Source organism: Thermobia domestica, chromosome 2, assembly GCF_964235325.1.
Source record: "Thermobia domestica chromosome 2, izTheDome1.hap1.1, whole genome shotgun sequence".
Classification (NCBI taxonomy): domain Eukaryota; kingdom Metazoa; phylum Arthropoda; class Insecta; order Zygentoma; family Lepismatidae; genus Thermobia; species Thermobia domestica.
The window spans coordinates 13,332,763-13,352,482 of record NC_137455.1 but is presented as its reverse complement, the minus strand read 5'-3'; the positions used below and the strand labels follow the sequence as shown (position 1 = coordinate 13,352,482).

The following is a 19,720-nucleotide window of genomic DNA, read 5'->3' as shown; positions in this document are numbered from 1 at the left end:
CAAATTCTCTTTTATCAAGAAAAAAAAAAAAAAAAAGAAAGGTAAACAATCTTCTAAGTGGTGCATCTGAAATTTGGAAACTCTTATTAAATCGACAAAATAGGCCATTCTCTATATTAAGGAGTAGGGTGGCCCAGGGGAGAGTGTTGAGCTCTGGTGTGAGATTTTATTTGTTCGATCTCACGCCAAGTACTGTTGTGGTGGACAATATCGTGTGTGTCAGTGGGTACCCTCTGGAAGGAGATAAACGTGAGACGTTAAATTAAAATTTTTCGTTTGTTCTATTTCTTCTTATGTTTCTTTCCTTCGTGAGTAATTAATGCCTACACTGTAAAAAAATGAGGTGTTGAAACAACACAAAATGACTACCACTTTAACGTGTTACTTGTGTGTTAATTCAGCACCAAGGCATCGTCTTCCGAACATATCAGAAATAACTAGTTACTACTTGAGAGAATTTGCATTGGTGTTTATCGTTTAATACGAGCAAAGATTTGCGAAATATCTTTGGCACTTATGCCAAGTACCGAACAATGTTCTATGTTTTCTGCAATCGGTCACAATAATATTGTAAACTAGGGATGGCCATTTCTGGAAAAAGAGTTTTCCGGTTTCCGAACATCACATTTTCCGTTTTCCGTTTTTCCGGAAAATTTTTCGTCTACCGTTTTCAATTTTCCGGTTTCCGGAAAAAATATTTTCCGTTTTCCGTTTTTCCGGAAAATGTGGTCATCCCTATTGTAAACCTGTAAATCGTCTCGCAACAGTTACACGGGCAACAGTTCTGCCATCTTATGTTCATATATGCTAAGACACAAGAATAACAGATAAAGAAAACAGATGGAAGCACAGCTATCTGTGTAACTATTGATGCATCTGTGTATTATTGTGACCGATTACAGAAAACATAGAATGTTATTAGTTACTTGCCATAAATGCGAAATATGTTTCGCAAAGCTTTGCTCATACCAAACAATAAAAAACAATACAAATACTTACAGCCAGTAACGAGGTATTTCTAATATGCTCTGAAGGCGATGTGGCTGGTGTTGAATTGACACACAAGTAACACGCTAAAGTGGTAGTCATTTTGTATTATTTCAACACCTCATTTTTTGCTGTGTACTGAAGGGTCCTTTAGAAGGTCAGATTCCCCTGCATTGAGCAGTTCAACACTTTAATCCCTCCACCACTGATTGTTCTTTGCAAATTTCAGATATTTATATTAGGAATAGGCAAAATTGTTTTTTTATAAACAGTGGAAACCGGTTTGTAGAAACACCGAAAATAAAAAACCGACATTTCGGTTTTCTAAAAAAAAGGGTTCGTTTTTCACCAGTACTAGTGTGATAGAAACCGAACTAGTTTTACAACCGAAACCGGTTTTTGGTAGAAAAGTGAACTAGTTTTGATTTTAAAAAACACCGAAACCAGTTTAGATTAAAAAATCGAACCAGTTTCGATTTTTCTAAAAATCAAACTATTTTTGTGCCCATTCTAATTTCAATTCGTTGATTATCATTATACACCTCCTTCCTGGTGTAGTGGCTAGTGCACCTGCTTTTGGTGCACAGGGTCCCGGGTTCGAGTCCCGATGGGAGAAGATTGAATGCACTGCAGGAGTTCATATTTCGTTTCAAACTATAGGTACTGTCCTATATTGCCTTAATGCTGAAAAAATATCTAAATGCCAATCTATTAACCGTATATTTCTAGAAGATATTTTAAGATTAGATATATCCGCTATTGAATGCGGTAAAACAACATACAAAAAAAGAGAAATCACATTTGTTTAATGCAAAACTGTATGTGTGATTACATGTTTGAAAGCAATGGAGCATTCTCGATCTAAATATGTATCAAGTGATGTTGTGTAGTGTATAATTTAGCGTAACATTTTAACGACTGTTCTGATAGGAAGGTGCGATAATGTTGAACCTACATTACAAAAGACAGCACTTGTTTCTCCCGAGATAACAAAGTAACGCCCAGCTTTCAGCACTTTTTTTTTTTTTTGAGGGGGGAGGAGGGAATCCATACAGGTTAGAGGAAACGTTAATACAAACGGATTGGTCAGTACATAGCAATGGCAGAGTAGATGTGTGAAAATGTTTTTATTACTCTTTTATTTTCTCATTTAAAATATCTATATATATAAAAGAGAACGTACAATTCTTTGTCCGCTCATCACGCTAATACGGCTGAACCAATTTCTTTCATTTTTGGGGGGTTATTAGGATTTGGACCCTAGATGGTTTTTATCATATCACTTTAATTTTTAATTACCAGTGTCTTGAGATAATTGACCATTCAGGTGTCCACAAATCCTTTGTTAGGTCATCATAGGTAAAAATAAACGTATTTATATGCAACCCGCATGACCGTGTCACTCGGCGGGTTAACATAAATGACAGGCGATATACAGCGGAAAATAGCTTGAATCTTCTGTTTAAAATTTTTTAATTGATTTGCTTATTTTTAGAGACACTTTTACAATATGCCAGCACCGGGATGACCGCAGCGAAGCGGGGCGGGTTAACATAAATGACAGGCGATATAATGTTAAGATTTACTGCAATCTTCTATGGTTTTTATCATATCACTTGAAAGCGAAAAAGTAAAAATTATCTAAGTAACAAAGTTTATTGCGTTCCGGGGTGACCGCAGCGAAGCGGGGTGAACGCTGCTAGTATACGTATATATGTATGAAGAGTTCTTCCTACATTCTTCACTACATAAAGTAGATAATAAACCATACAGGTTCTATAAAATGGTAAAAGAACTAATAACTCTTTCGAGTTTTTTCGTATAGGCAAGAACAATGGGAAATGCATATTATTTAGTTGGTTCGATGGCAGTTTAGCATATTTTTCAGCGCCAAGGCTGTATGAGACGTGAACGTGTAGTTTACGGCAGAATATCGAAACTACCTTTCAATCAGGCCCGTATTCAAAGCTCATATGGGCCCCCATGTATTTTTATGAATATATATTTTTATTCTTATATGTATTGTTACATGTATTTTTTTATGAGTGCCCCCCCCCCAAAGACATGGAAATCGGCGCCCTTGCCCATATTTATGTATTGTGCGCCCCTGTGCTCTAAATAATTTGCCGCCCCCGCACAAAATGTGCCTCCCCCTTCCCGAAAACGACTAATATTATAGCTGAATTCATAGTTTTTGTGGTTGTTGAGATGAATAGTGACAGTTTTAATCCAATTCACCTTCAAGGTCATACTCCACTCCCCAGGGAGGGAGCGAGATTTTAAAAATAATTGAAACGGCAGATATTAGTGTTGAATTCATAGTTTTCGAGGTTGCTGAGTTTAACGGTATCAGTTTTCATGATGTTCAAGTTCATCTTCAGCCCTTGGGGTGGGGTGGGAGACTATGACTTTTTAAAAACAGACAGATAAGCTAGCTAATTAGTAACTACTGTAATTCGAGCAAATTAAACACATTAACCTATTTTCTCGCACTTGAGCGGGACTCTGCTAGTTGCTAGTTTTAAATACTGTATTACTTTATTGTGAATCTTAAAAAAGAATCACAAAATTTTGCAGCTCCCTAAATTTTGCCGCCCTCTGCTCGAGCACAGAATAGCACTTACCTAAATACGGGCCTGCTTTCAATCACCGTGTGCATGGGTTTACTCTAGGTTTTCCCATTTTCTTCCTTACATTATTTTGTTCATTATCATGACCACCGTCTCCCTTAGCTTCCTGGGCATAATTGTGGAACGTAAAACTGAAAATTTCATTTTACTTCATTTCCTTTGCCTGGCGAAATTTAGTTAAATATTGCTAAAAACTTGGTCAAGATAGACAAACTCGGAGTTCGAATCCTACGCCTTTGAAAGCACCAACGGTAATATCTTCTTCAAATATATCTTTTAATTTTCTTAACTTTTTCACATTTCCTTCCATTTTTAAGAGAAATTGTGTAAGAAATATTGTTTTGAATCCTGTGCAGTGGCGTAACTACAGTAGAGCGAGTGGAGCAGTTCCTCCAGGGCGCTAGGGCGAAAAAGAGAATACGAAAAACTTCCTCATGCAAAGAACGTTTGAAAACATTTCAAAAGGTACGATATTACTATTAACAGTTAATTGGCAACAGCCGATACCGGGGACGGTTTAAGATTTTTTTTTGGGGGGGGGGCAGATGTGAAAAATAAATTTAAGACATTTTTTGATATTTGGTTCGCTAGCTAAAAATGTGGACTGCAGTACTTCATAATACGTATTTATCTCCGTACTTCTGGAGGCGGCATTGAGGAAAGCCATGTTGTTTAACACGAGAGAATCCAGGATTACCATGAACTGGAAACGCAAACATTATCTGCAATGAGTGGAGAACGTACTCAGAACCTTCCTTTTGAGAGAAATATTAAAACTTTCTTTCCCACAGCCTTTGAACAAGCGCTTCATTGGAGGCTAATTTATATATATTTTACTCCTCATGGAGGGGCGCGCAAGCCCCGCGCCCTCCTTTTGGGTTCCCATTGGACGATATCCGAACAATCGTCACTGCAATGTTTGTCTAGCTAGCTGCCTAGTGAAAGTTTTGCATAATGAGTCATTGCAATCAGCGTGCCGCGCCCCCACCCGGAAATGAAAGGAAAGTTGGGCCCGTTTGAAACCTAGTTGACACTTATGAAACTATCCTGCATTCCCTACTTATATTAAGGATTATAAGCAATGATATTCTACCTTTAAAGTACAAAAGTAGCAGTTTGGATTAAGTACAGTAAACCATTATTAATTTAATTTCCTATGAACATAATTCATATTAAGTATGTAGTGATAACTTAGGAAAAAGATAAGTAAAAACTTTAGGTTTCTTAATAAAAATAACTTTGTATACTGTATATACTGAAATATTTAATGCAGCAGCTGAAATGAATGGGGCAGGGGCCGGGTATAAGTAAATCGATGATCGATAGATCCAGAGCGCAGTAAAACTAGTTACGCCACTGATCCTCTGCATACGAAAGAACACAAATATGCAAACGTGCAGTAGAGGATTGTTAAACATATCCACGCTCCGGACAGAACTCGAAACCACAGTGGTCTCACCGTGCGATCATAAAAGCCTAGCGCTGCTCACCACTCAATTATTCCGAGTCCCATCGGTGCAACTCATCTAGAGTATAAAGCAGTAGGTCTGGACCTAATTCGTATAACGACCACTATTTTATCACATTCACTTGCCAGCGCTCCCCCTATAATTTCTAGTTTGTAATAACCTTGAGTAGGAGTTTTAATATACCTATTGCGGAGATTTCACGATGTCCATCTATTTCTATAATAGTAGAATCCATTTCTTGTTGTATATAGTGGATACAGTTACTTCCCTAAAAGTGAATGGATTAAAACCAAATTTGGTCAGGTCATTCATATTACAAATATCAAATCCGATCCGTCATATTGTCTCAAAATGGAGGCCGTTTGAAAATGTTAAAACTTCATAACTCCCTTAAGTTTGAGTCATATAATAAAGTAAATAAAGTGATTTCTAATTTTGGTATTTAAAAAACTTGAATAGTTGTTTAAAAAGTTATTGACTATTTTAATGTCTTGATAATGTGCGTCACGAAGATTGAACCGGATATTGCCGCACTAGTGAAATTTAGGGATGCGCACGAGACGAGTCGAGCCAGGATTTTCCTGACAAAATTTGAGTCGAGACACGGCTCTTCCAATAGAGAAATATACATTTTTCGAGTCGAGACATCACTTTTACAGCACATTTTCGAGACGAGACAGCCACAAATCTTGTCTCGTGCGCATCCCTACTGAAATTACAGGATGCTCGCAAGAGAACATCTTATAATGATAGTAGCAGTATCCAATCAAACAATGCACAATCGATAGAGGAGTGAAGAAAAGTGAGAAATCCAAAGTTTTACGGGCCGAGACCCAGAAACACAGGAGATACAGAGGAAAGAAGAATCTAGAATCATGTGAAGATAACAATGCAAAAGATACACTGACACAGAAAGAACTTCAAAATGATAAAAGTAATCAAAATGACATTTGCAAAACAATATAGTAAGCAAACATTGTACCCACAGACATGATCAATAATAGCATATGTAATGTAGTGTTGCCAACTGAGCACAAAATGAAGTTTTGTTAAATGGCACGGAACGCAAATTATAACATCTAGAAAATCTAATTACGAGTAGAACCATACCTGGGAAGTCTTCATGTACAGTGTTGTCAAGGTTTAAAGATAGGCCTGTATTAATTCCTATATGAATCTCGGATGTAGAAGAGAACACACAGTACACGATTCGAAGTAGTTTAAACCAAAATATGAGACCACAAACAAGAATATAATCACTGAAGTACGAAAATAAGGAACGAAGCACAGTGTCAAAGCAGTTTTGCCCAAGTGGAAATCAGAATAGTATCAAACACAACACACAAAACTGAAATGGTGCATGCTCTTGGATTTACAATTGATTAGCAGGCTCACATTTCTGATGCACGTAATATTGTAGCACCTCACATATTATTGGCAACACCGTACATTTGACTTCACAGGAATGGTTCTACTCTTCATTAGATTTTCAAGATGTTATAATGTGTGTTCGGTGCCATTTAACAAAACTTCATTTTGTGCTCAGTTGGCAACACTGCATTACATATGATATTATTGAGCATGTCTGTGGGTACAATGTTTGCTTACTATACTGTTTTGTAAATGTCATTTTGATTACTTTTATCATTTTGAAGTTCTTTCTGTGTCAGTGTATCTTTTGCATTGCTATCTTCACATGATTTTAGATCCTTGTTTCCTCTGTATCTGCTGTGTTTCTGGGTGTCGGTCCGTAAGACTTTGGATCTCTCAGTTTTCTTCACTACTCTATCGACTGCACATTGTTTGATTGGACAATGCTACTATCAATATAAGATGTTCCCTTGTCAAGTATCTCATTAGATTTCAATTTTAATTGTATTTCAATATGCAGATTTGGTTGCATTTTTATTTTTCTATTATTTCAATATGCAGTTCTCATTAGTTTCATTTCTTACCTCTTTCATTTAAATTGATTTTTAAACAACTCTGCACCTGTTGAAAATGTTTAGGAGACCTATTTCTGGATCAAAAGATTCAATATATTTCATTCAAAACTTTTCTCATACGCCTTATATCTGGAGAACTACATATAGTGTATCAAACCCAAACTATCATTTGAGCTCCTTTGTGGCTAAGCGGTTAGCGTACGTGCCTTTGGCGTGGGAGACACGGGTTCGATCCCGGGCAGGAGCTCATGACGTTCGGATTCCACGTTAATCAGTAGGTTCCCGTCTCATATAGCCTCGCTGCTGAAATGGACGCTAAACTAAAATCAACTTAACCAAACTATTACTTAACTCAGTTCTTATTCCGTAAAAATTCGATTTAGGGCCCGTTCAAAAACTTTCTGGCCCTGATCCAAAACCTAATTCTTGACCAAGATTGCAATCTTTTGATTCATTTTTTTTTATCATTAATAAAATTCTTGTATCAGAACAAAATCTCTATTATAAAATTGAAAGTGACTATGTTTGTGACCCTTAATATCTTGAACTGCCCGACCGACCTCAATCAAATTTTTGACGTACATGCAGTTCTGGCCTGTAAGTTTTTTTTTTTTTTTTTTTTTTTTTTTTTTAAGCTATTTGTTTTGACGGTAGAACTTATGGGTGAAGGGAGAGATAGAAAAAAAAATAAAACTTATTAACTCTTGAACCACCAGATCGATCTCGATCAAATTTTCAACATAGATGAGGTTTCGGACTTCGATGAATTTTTATCATTTCACTTTGACGGAACGATGTAGGGGCGGGGGAGAGGGAGAGGTATATAGGGATCAGGTCATTTCCTCAAGTATGTTTTGCCCAAGCGTTAAAATGTTGGACATTTGCTCAACTACCTTATCTTGCTATTGATCATGAACTTGAAATCCATGACAGGCACGAAAATCTTGACTAATGGCCAAAACGGAGGGTTGAGATTTTCATATATGATAAAATATACGCAGGGTTGCCACAAGTTAGTTAAAAATTTTACTATGATTTTTTATTAATAATATTGAATGTTTTTCATGAATCATTTATGTCAAAGATCTGAATATTCCTTATGTATGTGCATGCGCTTGCAATTTAGGACTCAATCCTAGCAGTTATCACATTCTCACAACAATATAAATAAAAATAAAAGTGAATAGGTTTGTGTCTTAATCACTCTTGAACCATCCAACCGATTTCAATCAAATTTTCAACATACATGAGGTTCGGAACTGGAAAGTTTTTTTTTTTTTTTAATCATTTCGCTTCGACGGTAGATTTTAGGGGCGGGGGAGGGGATGGGGGAAATATATGAAAATGAGTAAAACTTAATAACTCTTGAACCACTTGAGCGATCTTGATCAAACTTTCAACCTAGATTAAGTTCGGCCCTGGGATGTTTTTACCATTTCACTTTTAATGTGCGACGTAAGGGAGGGGGAGATAAAAATGAGATTAACTGTCTTTGTGACTTCATCACTTTGAATCACCCGACCAATATCGATTAAATTTTCAACATAGATGAGGTTCGGGACTGGGATGTATTTATTTATTTATTTATTCACTTTGACGATAGAACTTAACGTACGGGGAGGGAGAAGTTAAAAAATAAATAAAACTTCATAACACAAACCAAACTATCAATCTCGATCAAGTTTTTTAACATAGATGAGGTTCGGGCCTGACATGTTTTTTATCGTTTTACTTTAACGATAGAACTTAGGGGAGGGGGAAGAGAGAGGGAGATACCTAAAAATCAATAAAACTTAATAACTCTTGAGCCACCTGACGGATCGGAATCAAATTTTCAACTTACATGAAGTTCGAACCTGAGAAGTTTTTTGTCATATTACTTTGACTGTGTAACTTAAGGGAGGGGAGGAGGAGAGGGAGATACATTTAAAAATGATCGAAAATGAGTCATATTAGTGTCGAATCTATAATTTTTGGGGTCGCTGAAATTAACAGTGACACTTCCGATGCTGTTTAAATCCGAATTCAGCCCCACAGCTTGAGAGAGGGGGAGATGTATAAAAATGATAAAAAAATGATCGATATTAGTGTCGAATCTATAGATTTCCAGGTTGCTGAGATGAACAGTGACATTTCTGATTCCGTTTAAATCCAAATTCGACCCCGCAACTTCGGGAGGAGAAGGTATATATATATATATATATATATATATATATATATATATATATATATATATATATATATATATATAAATGATCGAAATAACCAATAGCAGTGTCGAATTCATAGTTTTCGGGGTCGCTGAAAATAATCGAAAATGACCAATATCAAAGGACGCTTTAGTAATAGTAAAAAGTGACTGGCTAGCGGAATATATTACTATTTTTTCATAATTTAACCCAACGAAGCGGGTAATTGATGCTAGTTTAAAATAATATTTAAAAAATGTTTTCCGGTATAAGATTCTAATTATATTTAACTCTTCGGCTTATCTTCGCGGCCCCTAGGTTGATAAACCCTGGTATAATGAGTCGAAGATTTAATTTAAGAACATTTTGAAACCCCACATTTTTCTGAGATTTCTGGAGAGATTTTTGGGAGTTTGTCAATCATCTGAATGTATAGCAAAGCCAGTGGTGGCGATTGAACGTTAAAAGTGGGGGGGGGGGCAAGATATGATCTGAATATGTGTATATCAATGTTCGTGTTCCTGGTTGTTTTTAACACTTTGACGAAAGGTTGTATAACTAATAGGATACTATCTTTTTCAGTTAAAACACCGTATATCGTGTTTCATATTTAAGTAAATTGACAAGAGCAACGCACATAGGAGCTAACCCTTGATTCCTTGCTCATGAACATCTTAAAATTCTGTCTGGGATATTGTGTGATCAGAAACAAATAAATAGAAAGGATAATATTAATCATAGTAATGAATAATGAGTTTTGTTTTGTAGAAGTTATATTGAAACTGGGGATTAATGAACAACTTACATTTTTAATTCCACACTTGCCCTTAAATGTATGTTACTACTCTTAGAAAATGAAAGACAGTAAATACAACAAGCATATGCTACGACGCAATTGTAATATTAATTCTTTTGAATTGCAATTAAAACGCAATTCCTGTAGCTGTCTTAACTCCACGGGAAGACAAATAACCAATACACACTTACGCAACGACAAATATTATATGGTGCCATTTTTTTCTATGAACCAGTAATATATGCAAAAACTTTACATTTCCAAATGAAATTATATACACAACCATTTTAAATTATGGCATTTTAAAGGTAAATTATTGAATTTCAGTCAATCAGCTACAGCATCATCCCTATTTATCCTATGATCATTGTTCGTACATCATTCTTTTCAGAATAGAACATACTTTCAAACGGTACCACTCACATGTCTCCATCATGTACCTGAAGTGGGAAAATCATGAAAAAATGGTTTATTTGTTAAAAAGATATCCTTCTTTTTACATTTTTGCCCCTCTGGACTCCCCTATTTTATCGCAGAAATCTGAAAAGAATCTGGAAAATATTAAGGGGTGCACTGAATGTGTGTGCAAAATTTCAATCTTCTAGGTGCAAAAGTAAACCCTGCAAAAAGTAATAAAAAAGTCATAACAAAAAACATTATATTTTTTAGTTATGATGTCATCACACTCTACGTCTTGACGAAGAAAGGCGTGACAGCATATGTAATGTGTTCTAAAATGCCTCCAGGTTTGAGAATTAAAAAAAACAGAAGTAAAAAGGTTTTTTGGTACTTTTTTAAATCGAATAATGAAGTTTCTAGCCTATCACCGAAAAATAGGTGATATAATTTAAAAGTGTTAAAGTGTTCACTTCAAAAAAGTTGGGGGGGGGGGCAACTGCCCCCTCTTGCCCCTTCCCTAATCGCCGCCCATGAGGAAAGCAGAATTAAAATGACAAAAAAAAAAAAAAAAAAAAAAACTCGAAAGCAAAAAGAGGAACAAATTCTTAGTTGTGGTGTGGAATGGCCTAGTTGTCTTTGTTAAAACCTATTCGTTCCAAATGTCGACAGCACTTAGCCTAATTCTGTATTTCTATTTCTTAAGTGTTTACGATTGAATGTAGCATCATCGCTGGTAATATTAGAAGAACAAATAATCAACTCGCTCAAGGTTGTAAAACCAAGTTAGTCTTAAAATGAAAATAAGCTCGTCACTCAGTTTTATAAGCATCGGGATTGAAAGTAGTTTTCCAGACACTTTTCACCTGCTTCATTCACGTTATTTATGCTTTTGTAAACATAACGCCACTCTTCGAATATTAGGAAACTGAAGAAGAAGAAGAAGAAGAAGAAGGAAATAACATTAACGCTTTTATTTGAAGTCAGTGCGAGGCTTTTTTTCCCCTTCTTCTCGTTATGATTTAATTGTTTGTAATAGCGGTAAATCCAATGTTTCATTTTGCTTCAAACAATACGGCAGTTCCTTAATGTTTGAATTCTTTTTGGATCAAAAGATCCATTATATTTCAGTCAAACATTTTCTTGTAGGAGAACTACATATCTGGAGAACTACATATAGTGTAGCCAAACCCAAACTATCACTTAACTCAGTATAATGTGCTTATTTCTTTAAAAAAAAAAAAAAAAAAAAAAAAAAAAAAACCGAAAACTCGACTTAGAGACTGTTCAAAAATTTTCTAATCCCTGACCCAAAAACTCATTATTGGGCAAGATCACAATCTTTTGAAGCATTTTTTGGATCATTCCTAAACTTCTTGGCCAAGAATGCAAACTTTTGATGCATTTTTGATCATTCCTACATTTCTTCTTTTAGGCAATAGAACTGGTTTCAGTTTGTCTTTTTAGAGTATTACGAGGGAGCGAAGGATGGAAACATATCAACAATCACCTTTTCATAACATAACGGTAATGTTGATATGATTGTCATAGAGAATGTTCTATAGGATAAGGCCACTGGTGAGCATTTGGTAACTACTCGCTCGTCTGCCTTCTAAAATATAACGTATATTCGTACTAATTCCCAAGTATGGTTGCTCGGTCAGTATATGATAGACTAAGAAAATATTAGGTGAATAGAAAATATCAGGCGCTCTAGCAGTCTCCACAACACCCCAGGCAATGGGGATATTGAAAATCTTTAGGAAAATAAATGCCACTTTCAATCAAAATCGAATGATTTTTTTTTGCAAAAGTTTTCGTAAAATATCATTTTGTTTTGACGTTATATATGGGCGTAGGCTTTAAGTTTAAAACACTGTTCTCTTCTACCTTACTTTGGTGACTTTCAACTGAAAACAAGTCTTATTTACTAAGCTTTAAAAAAATCATTTTTTCTTTCTATTTGTCTTGTATTTATCATTGTCTTCCTCTTTCTCTTTTCTTTCTTTATTCATCTCTTTTTTCTTCCTTTCCCTTTCTCTGTAATTCTGTTTTATGTATTTCTCTTTTTTGTTTTTCTGGTCTTTCTTATCTTTATTTCTTTTCTTCATCCTCTATTTATCTTTCTTCCCCTCTGAGTTTTTCTTCTCTTTTTAACATTCTGCTCTCGTTATTTTATATTCTTTCTCTATCTTTCTTATTCTACTTTTTAATATGTTGTCTTTCTTATTTTCCTTTCTTTTTCTTTTCTTCTCTTCTTCCTTTTGCTTTCTTTTCTTTTTCTTTTTCTGGAAAGAGAGAATTAAAAAAGGGAGTAGAAGACACAAAAAGAAGCATAAAACAAAGGAGGAAGGAAGGAAGTAGAAAAAGGAAAGAAGAAAAGAAGGAATCATAAAAGAAAGGAAGGAAGGAAGGAAGTAGAAAAGAAAGAGAAGGAAGGAAACAAAAAGAAACAAAGAAGGAAGTAGAAAATAAAGGGAAAAGAAATGAAACAAAAAGTTACAAAGAAGAAAGTAGAAAAGAAAGAAGAAAGTAAGAAATCATAAAAGAAAGGAAAGGAGTCATAAAAGAAAGAAATGAAGGAAGGAAGTATAAAACAAAGGAAGAAGAAATGAACAAAAAGAAGGAAAAGAGGAAACAAAAAACAATGAAGGAAGTAGAAAAGAAAAAAAACATAAAAGAAAGAGAGAAGACGGGAAACAAAAAGAAACAAAGAAGGAAGTAGAAAATAAATAAATAAATAAATAAATAAATAAATAAATAAATAAATAAAGAAGAAAGTGTGTCGGTGCTGTGCCATCAGTTAATAGCTCAGAATGATCTCTAAAATACTCATTGAATAAATGTGACAATTGGGGAGATACACAACACGGTACTTAACTGCGAACTTATGGATGAATATAAATAAAATTAAAATGTTTTAACTTTGAGAATGACTAATTGGGGAAAAGGTGTGAGAGAGAAATAGGTTATGACTAAAAGATAAAGGATGAATACTAGCCTGACATTCCAGTGAGACTGCTGTCGTCCTGGTCATCTGGATGATGAATGGTTTTCGGTGGAGGTGCCTGGATATATTAGAGTCAGCCAACAACTGGATTTTAATCCTGTTGGACTGCCAGGGGCGGCGAGTTCTCTCGTTACGATACGTCTCCGATGATGTTGTCCTACATCTTCATTCCACTAGTCAGATATTGGACTCTATTGAATCTGTGGCGATGAACCAACAGAATGGTACTCCTAAGACATGGAGTTGGTTGTTCTCCAATGGAGCGACGTGCCTCTCACGACGATCCTGCACCTTGCTAAACCTTGTGGCGAATACCCCTTATCGATGTGTCCTCCATGGTTTGCTTAATCGAAAAACGATGAGTCTGACGTTCACCGAACTAGGAAATGTCAAGCTAGGCGGAAAGGAACGCGAAAAAGCAAAAGGGAAACTAGTCGCATTTATTGACAATTTCAAAATGGATAATTAACAAATACATGCTTATTCAAGCTGTCTGGCAATGTACAATCATGAATAAAAGTTTTGTTTCGTTAGATTTTAAATGTTCATAATTCTGTCGTTGATAAATGTAATTTAATAAAGTAATTGAATTTAGCGAATTAAGTTAAGAGTTTATACAATTATCACATGGTCACTTCACATCTAATACACAGCTACTTCACAAAAGTAAATCATAAAAAAAAGAAAGGGAAGGAAGTAGAAAAGAAATAAAGAAAAAAGAAGGTAAGGAATCATAAAAGAAAGAAAGAAGAAAGGAAGGAAACATAAGAAAAAGGAAGGAAGTAGGAAAGAGAAGAAAGGAAACAAAAAGAAACAAAGAAGGAAGTAGGAAAGAGAAGAAAGGAAACAAAAAGAAACAAAGAAGGAAGTAGAAAATAAAGAAAGAAAGAAGGAAATCATCAAAAAAAGAAAGACAGAAGAAAGGAAGGAGTCATAAAGGAAAGAAAGGAAGGAGAAAAGAAAGAAGGGTGAAAACAAAAGGAAAGAAAGAAGGAAAAAGAAACAAAGAAGGAAGTAGAAAAGAAAGAAAATGAGAAGAAAGTAAGAAATCATTAAAGAAAGAAAGAAGAAAAGAAGTAATCGTGAAAGAGAGAAAGGCAGGAAGTATAAAAGAATGAGAAAAAAGGAAAAAAAGAAACAACGAAGAAAATAGAAAAGAAAGAAAGTAAGAAATCATAAAAGAAAGAAAGAAGAAAGCAAGGAATCATAAAATAAAGAAAGGAAAGAAGTATAAAAGAAGGAAAAGAAAGAAGAAAAACTAAAAAGAAACGAAACGAAAAGAAACAAAGGAGGAAGTATAAAAGAAAAAGGAAACCCAAGAGAAAGAAAGATGAAGGGAAAGCAAAAGAAACAAGGAAGGAAATATAAGACAAAAAGAAAGTTAGAAATCATAAAAGAAAAATAAATAAATAAATAAATAAGAATAAAGCAGAAAGGAAACAAAATGAAACTAAGTCGTCGAAACTAGGAAAGGAAGTTCGTATTAAGTTTTAATAAAATCGGATAAACGTTACGAACGTTATCTGAAGTAGATTGTCAGACAGCCACAATTGTACGTTGAGTCTGAAAGTTAAAGACAGCTTACGACATGCATAGCTGTATATAAGTGCGATGATCTTTTTTTTTATGTAGGTTACATGACTCTTTGCTAGTAATGTATGATCTGAATCCAAGGCAAAAGGCAGACGATCCTTCATATAAAAATATCACATACCGCAAACGCTAACTATAAAACGATTTCTTTTCATATAACCACATCATTCAACACACTTTCTACGCATGCTTTGAGCTAATTGGAGCGGTACGTACAGACAATATTTATCATTCTTTTGTTTTCAAATTATCCAATATGAACTTTCAAATTAATACATACTCGTTTTACAGATATCTAATTTTTTATCTCTAAAATTTTAATATTAAAATCATTCTAGAGTTCATGAGAATGTACACTGCTGCGTGGAGAAACTACACTTACCTTAAAGTTTCATTTTAATTTTGTATTTGGAGAGTACGGTGATTCAGTGATACAGCTCTTACCTCAGGTGTATGGGGTCCTTAGTTCAATCCCCGGCCAAGTAAGTTTATGGTGCACAATATCATGCCGTGGGTTTTCTCGAAGCATTTCCCTTTGCTCCCACTTTCTCATTCCACCTATTCTTTCACCATCTTTCACTTGCTCTAATCATTGTCTCCCTTAGTTTAAAGGACATAATCGTGGGACGTTAAACTCAAAGATTCCATACTGGTATAAGGATATATCGAAGCTGAAACTAGCAATTTTCTTTCTGATGTGATCACAATATTTATGTATGTTTCAATTGTGGGATGTTATTATTATTTTTTTAGCCGGCTTATGTCATATCTCAGAACTAAATGAATTCTTCAATAATAGAATGTGTGATGTAGTTCTTACATTTATATATTTGATACCGAGATCTGAACAGCAAACTTTTATAAAAGAAAATAATAAGTAAATAAAAATGACTGACTACTTCCCTGTACTTATGTTAACTAGTGGTTATCACTCTTGTTTTGAAATCATGAGGTCATGCAAGCGAATTCGGTAGCCGGTAATTCTGGCTAAGATTGTGCCCGAGTTGCTCTCATCTCTACTATGTAAATGTTGGAATGACACAGTTAAGTGTGGGTTCTGGCCGACTTACTTCTGCCTGTTAATTTTTGTTGGTTGCACTGTAAATTGGCTTCTTAGACTGTTAAGTTTAAAACAAACTACATGGCAAACTCTAGGGTAATCTACTCTACGATAACTTTTATAAAATTTATCCGATTTTTACAAATTTTATTTCCAGCTTCCTTCCCTTTCTTTATTTTCTGTTCCCTTATTTCTTTCTTTTCTGTTTCCTTTCGTTCTTTTTTAAATTTCCTTCCTTCTTACTTTTTACTAATTCCTTCCTTCCTTCCTTCCTTCCTTCTTTCTTTCTTTCTTTCATGTTTTTTCTCTCCAGCTCTCTTTTTCCAAGAAGAAAAGAAACATAAAAGGAAGAAAAAGAAAGACAACAAAATAAATAAGTAGAATAGAAAGGAAAGATATAGAAAGAAATTATGAGAGCAAAATTTTAAAAAAAAGGAAAAGAAAAACTCAGAGAGAAGGGATAAATAAAAGAAAGAAAGATGAAAAATAAGGCAAACAAAAAGAGAAAGAAATACAAAAGATTGCGAGAAAAAGGAAAACAATGAAAATGAAACAGAGATGAAGAAAGAAAGAAAAATAACAGAGAAAAATCTAATAATAAAAGACAATAAAAAGTAAAAAAAAAAAAAGGACATTTTTCTTGAAGCTTAGTAAATAAGACTATTGTTTTGGGTTGGATGTCGCCAAAGTAAGGCACAAAAGACATTTTTAAGCTCAAAGCTTACGACCATAAAGAGTAACACAGCTAGAAGTTTCAATTTCAGTCGATAGATGTCAGCCGTTGGAGGATATATGCTCCCATATAATGATGTAATGTGTAACATTTAGCATTCTAAACACCTTTGCTTCAGTAGTACAAAATGAGATATGGACAGCCTCCGTTGAATTCACCGTTACCCATGAAGACATTAACGGATTGTCTCCACAAACGAAATCCGTCGAAACAACCGCTTTGGCAATATATTGCATAAACCAAAATTTAAAAATTCAAGAGTTGTCGTGCGGAGTAGTGTGCGTACACACGGAGATACTATTACAGTCGTGCAAGGCCCATGAGCGCGATTCTAATAAGTAAATATTATAGATTTCAGTTTTGTTTTTCCCTTAGATCCAGACCGTAACTAAAAAATAAGCCAGGGAGTACAGACTTCAAAAGCTTCCTGCGTGCAAAACTGTGGAACAAAGCCTTTTTGCAATTATTCGAAAAATTCATATTTTTAGCATGAAGGAGTAGATGCATCTTTTACACAAAACTCAAGACACTTTATTTGATTGTTCCAACTACTAAGGACATTGTTCCTGACCCTGACCAAGCTCGGTCGGCAAATAAAGAGATCTTTATCCGTCAGAGGATGGGTCAGGGGACCAAATTTCGTTCAGATCAAGCACGCACCCAGAAATTTTTGTTGGAAGTAAGTCAGTCCCATTCTACAAGATAGTACGTGTATTTAGTATTGTACCAGAGTTATTCTCCACAAGAAAATACGGTAGGTACTTGTTAAGTACTGCCATCTATATTCTCAGAAAAAAATATGGAACTAGATTGTTTTTATATCTAAGAAAAGAGTATAGACGAAGTGCAAGATCAAATCAATTACTGTTCAGCATTTGGTTTTTTGTTTAAAATATGATTTTAAATATTTTTAACTCTTTACTAATATTTGACCTAGAAGGGAAGGGAAAATCGAGGAGCTCACTAACGTACTCATACAAAGAGTTCGAACTGCATGTGAGACTACGAGTTCAGAGGAATTTTATACGAAAGACGCCGGTATTTGCTTGTTTTAATATAAAATTTACCCGCAAATTGTTATTGTGAGAAATTGTAGTTTACTACAATAATTGCATCGTTCAATCATCATCGTTGCTAGGCGAAAGTATTACTGAGTAAAGCGTATCTTTCACTGGAATCATGGCGGAAGTCATATATCCCAAATGGCAAACAGCGAATGTCACTCAAAGATTAAGATATATCCTCCAAAACGACCTATGGACTGATTGTGAATTTCTAGTCTCCACCGAAGAGAGCGAAGAAAGATTCAAAGCCCATCGACTGTTGCTAGCATCGGCCAGTCCCGTTTTTAAGGCGATGTTTCACGGAGATTTTATAGAAAAAGGAACAATTCACGTGACTGATATGCATCCCGAAATTTTCAGACTTTTATTGGAATTTATCTATACAGACAAGGTAGAGCTTAAATGTTACAGGCAGGGGATTGGATTGTTGTACGCAGCTAAAAAGTACATGATACCTAAATTATTTAGTACTTGCGTTAGCTTCTTATGCGTTTCAGTGTCTAATCAGAACGTGTTTTTCTTGTATGAAGTTGGATATTTCTTGGATGCACCCTTATTGATGGAAAGTTGCCTCAAGCGAATACGGAATAGTGCATACAATTTGTTGAAAGATAATCCAAACTTTCTAGACATCAACTTAAATACATTGATCGCAATATTGGATCAGGATGAACTCAATATATCTTCAGAAATTCAGATTATTGATGCTGTTCTTCGGTGGAGCTCCAAAGAGTGCGAAAGACAGGGACTTCCTATTACAGCCCAGAATCAAAGAATCGTAACAGCATCAGTTTTTAACAAGATCCGATTCCTGTCACTGAACAAGGATGAGTTTGCTACGATCTGCAGTCGTTATTGTATTTTGACTCCTGAAGAGAAAGACTCAATACAGAGATGCATAGATGGACAATCTGTCTTCAACGGCCCTAAGACTATAAGTACTATTACCAAACCTAGGACTCTCACAAAATTCACATTTACGCGGGACGTCGTTGATTTGAACTTTTATTATCTTGATAACACTGTCTTTTCTTTGCAGATCAAGGCCAACACAGATTTTGCGTTACACGGAATCAGTATTCCAACTCAATATTCTAAGCACAGCTGCAACGCTGGTTCATATATTGAGTATCTAGAACTTGTCGTTAAGGACAACGAAGGGATATTACTTACTAGATGTAACTATAACCAAGTTCAAGTCTATAATTGGATACAAGAAGTATATTTGGACCAACCAGTTTGCATAGCTAGAGACAAACCTCATTGGATAGTTATTAAAACATTTTCTTCCTACAAAATTCCAAAACGTTTAAGTGAGAACATAGAACAAAATGGATTTGTATTTCATTTGAACGATAGTATTTTTCCAGAAGTTTGCCATCCTATTCGAGACGAGGAATATCATTCAGAAGGATTTCCGTGCTTCGTTCAGGCCATAATTTGTTCCTTTTAAAGCAAAATATAGTAAATTAAATCGTATGCATTAGGACGATTAAAAGTTATTAATAAAATATCTAAATACTGAATATTTGTTCTATTGTAGCTTAAGTCTGTGCTTGATCACCAGCAATATCTCACACAAAGAATATGAGACAGGCTGAGATCATATTGTGACTAATTATGACTGGAGTTAATTTGGTCTACTTCTGCCAAAACACTTGGATCTCCATTATATTGGAGTCCACTCTAAACTTGCTCTTTCTTCACTGATCGAGTACAATAGATGACTGACGTTTCGTACTTTGGCTACAAAACAATTTCATTTAATTTATACATTGCTAAACCACATGTGTATAATAAATCAAATGTCGCAAATAAATCAGCAAACTCTACAAATTTAATTTTTA

The 19,720-nt window shown here is 34.9% G+C and overlaps 1 protein-coding gene across 1 annotated transcript; it reads left to right on the top strand.

The window, feature by feature from the left end:
• Positions 1-17,944: 17,944 nt before the first annotated feature.
• On the top strand, positions 17,945-19,399 carry LOC145679655 (BTB/POZ domain-containing protein 6-like). Its single transcript, XM_081750232.1, has one exon. The coding sequence runs from the start codon at positions 17,989-17,991 to the stop codon at positions 19,324-19,326; it is 1,338 nt and encodes a 445-aa protein (XP_081606358.1). The 5' UTR covers positions 17,945-17,988; the 3' UTR covers positions 19,327-19,399.
• Positions 19,400-19,720: the final 321 nt, after the last annotated feature.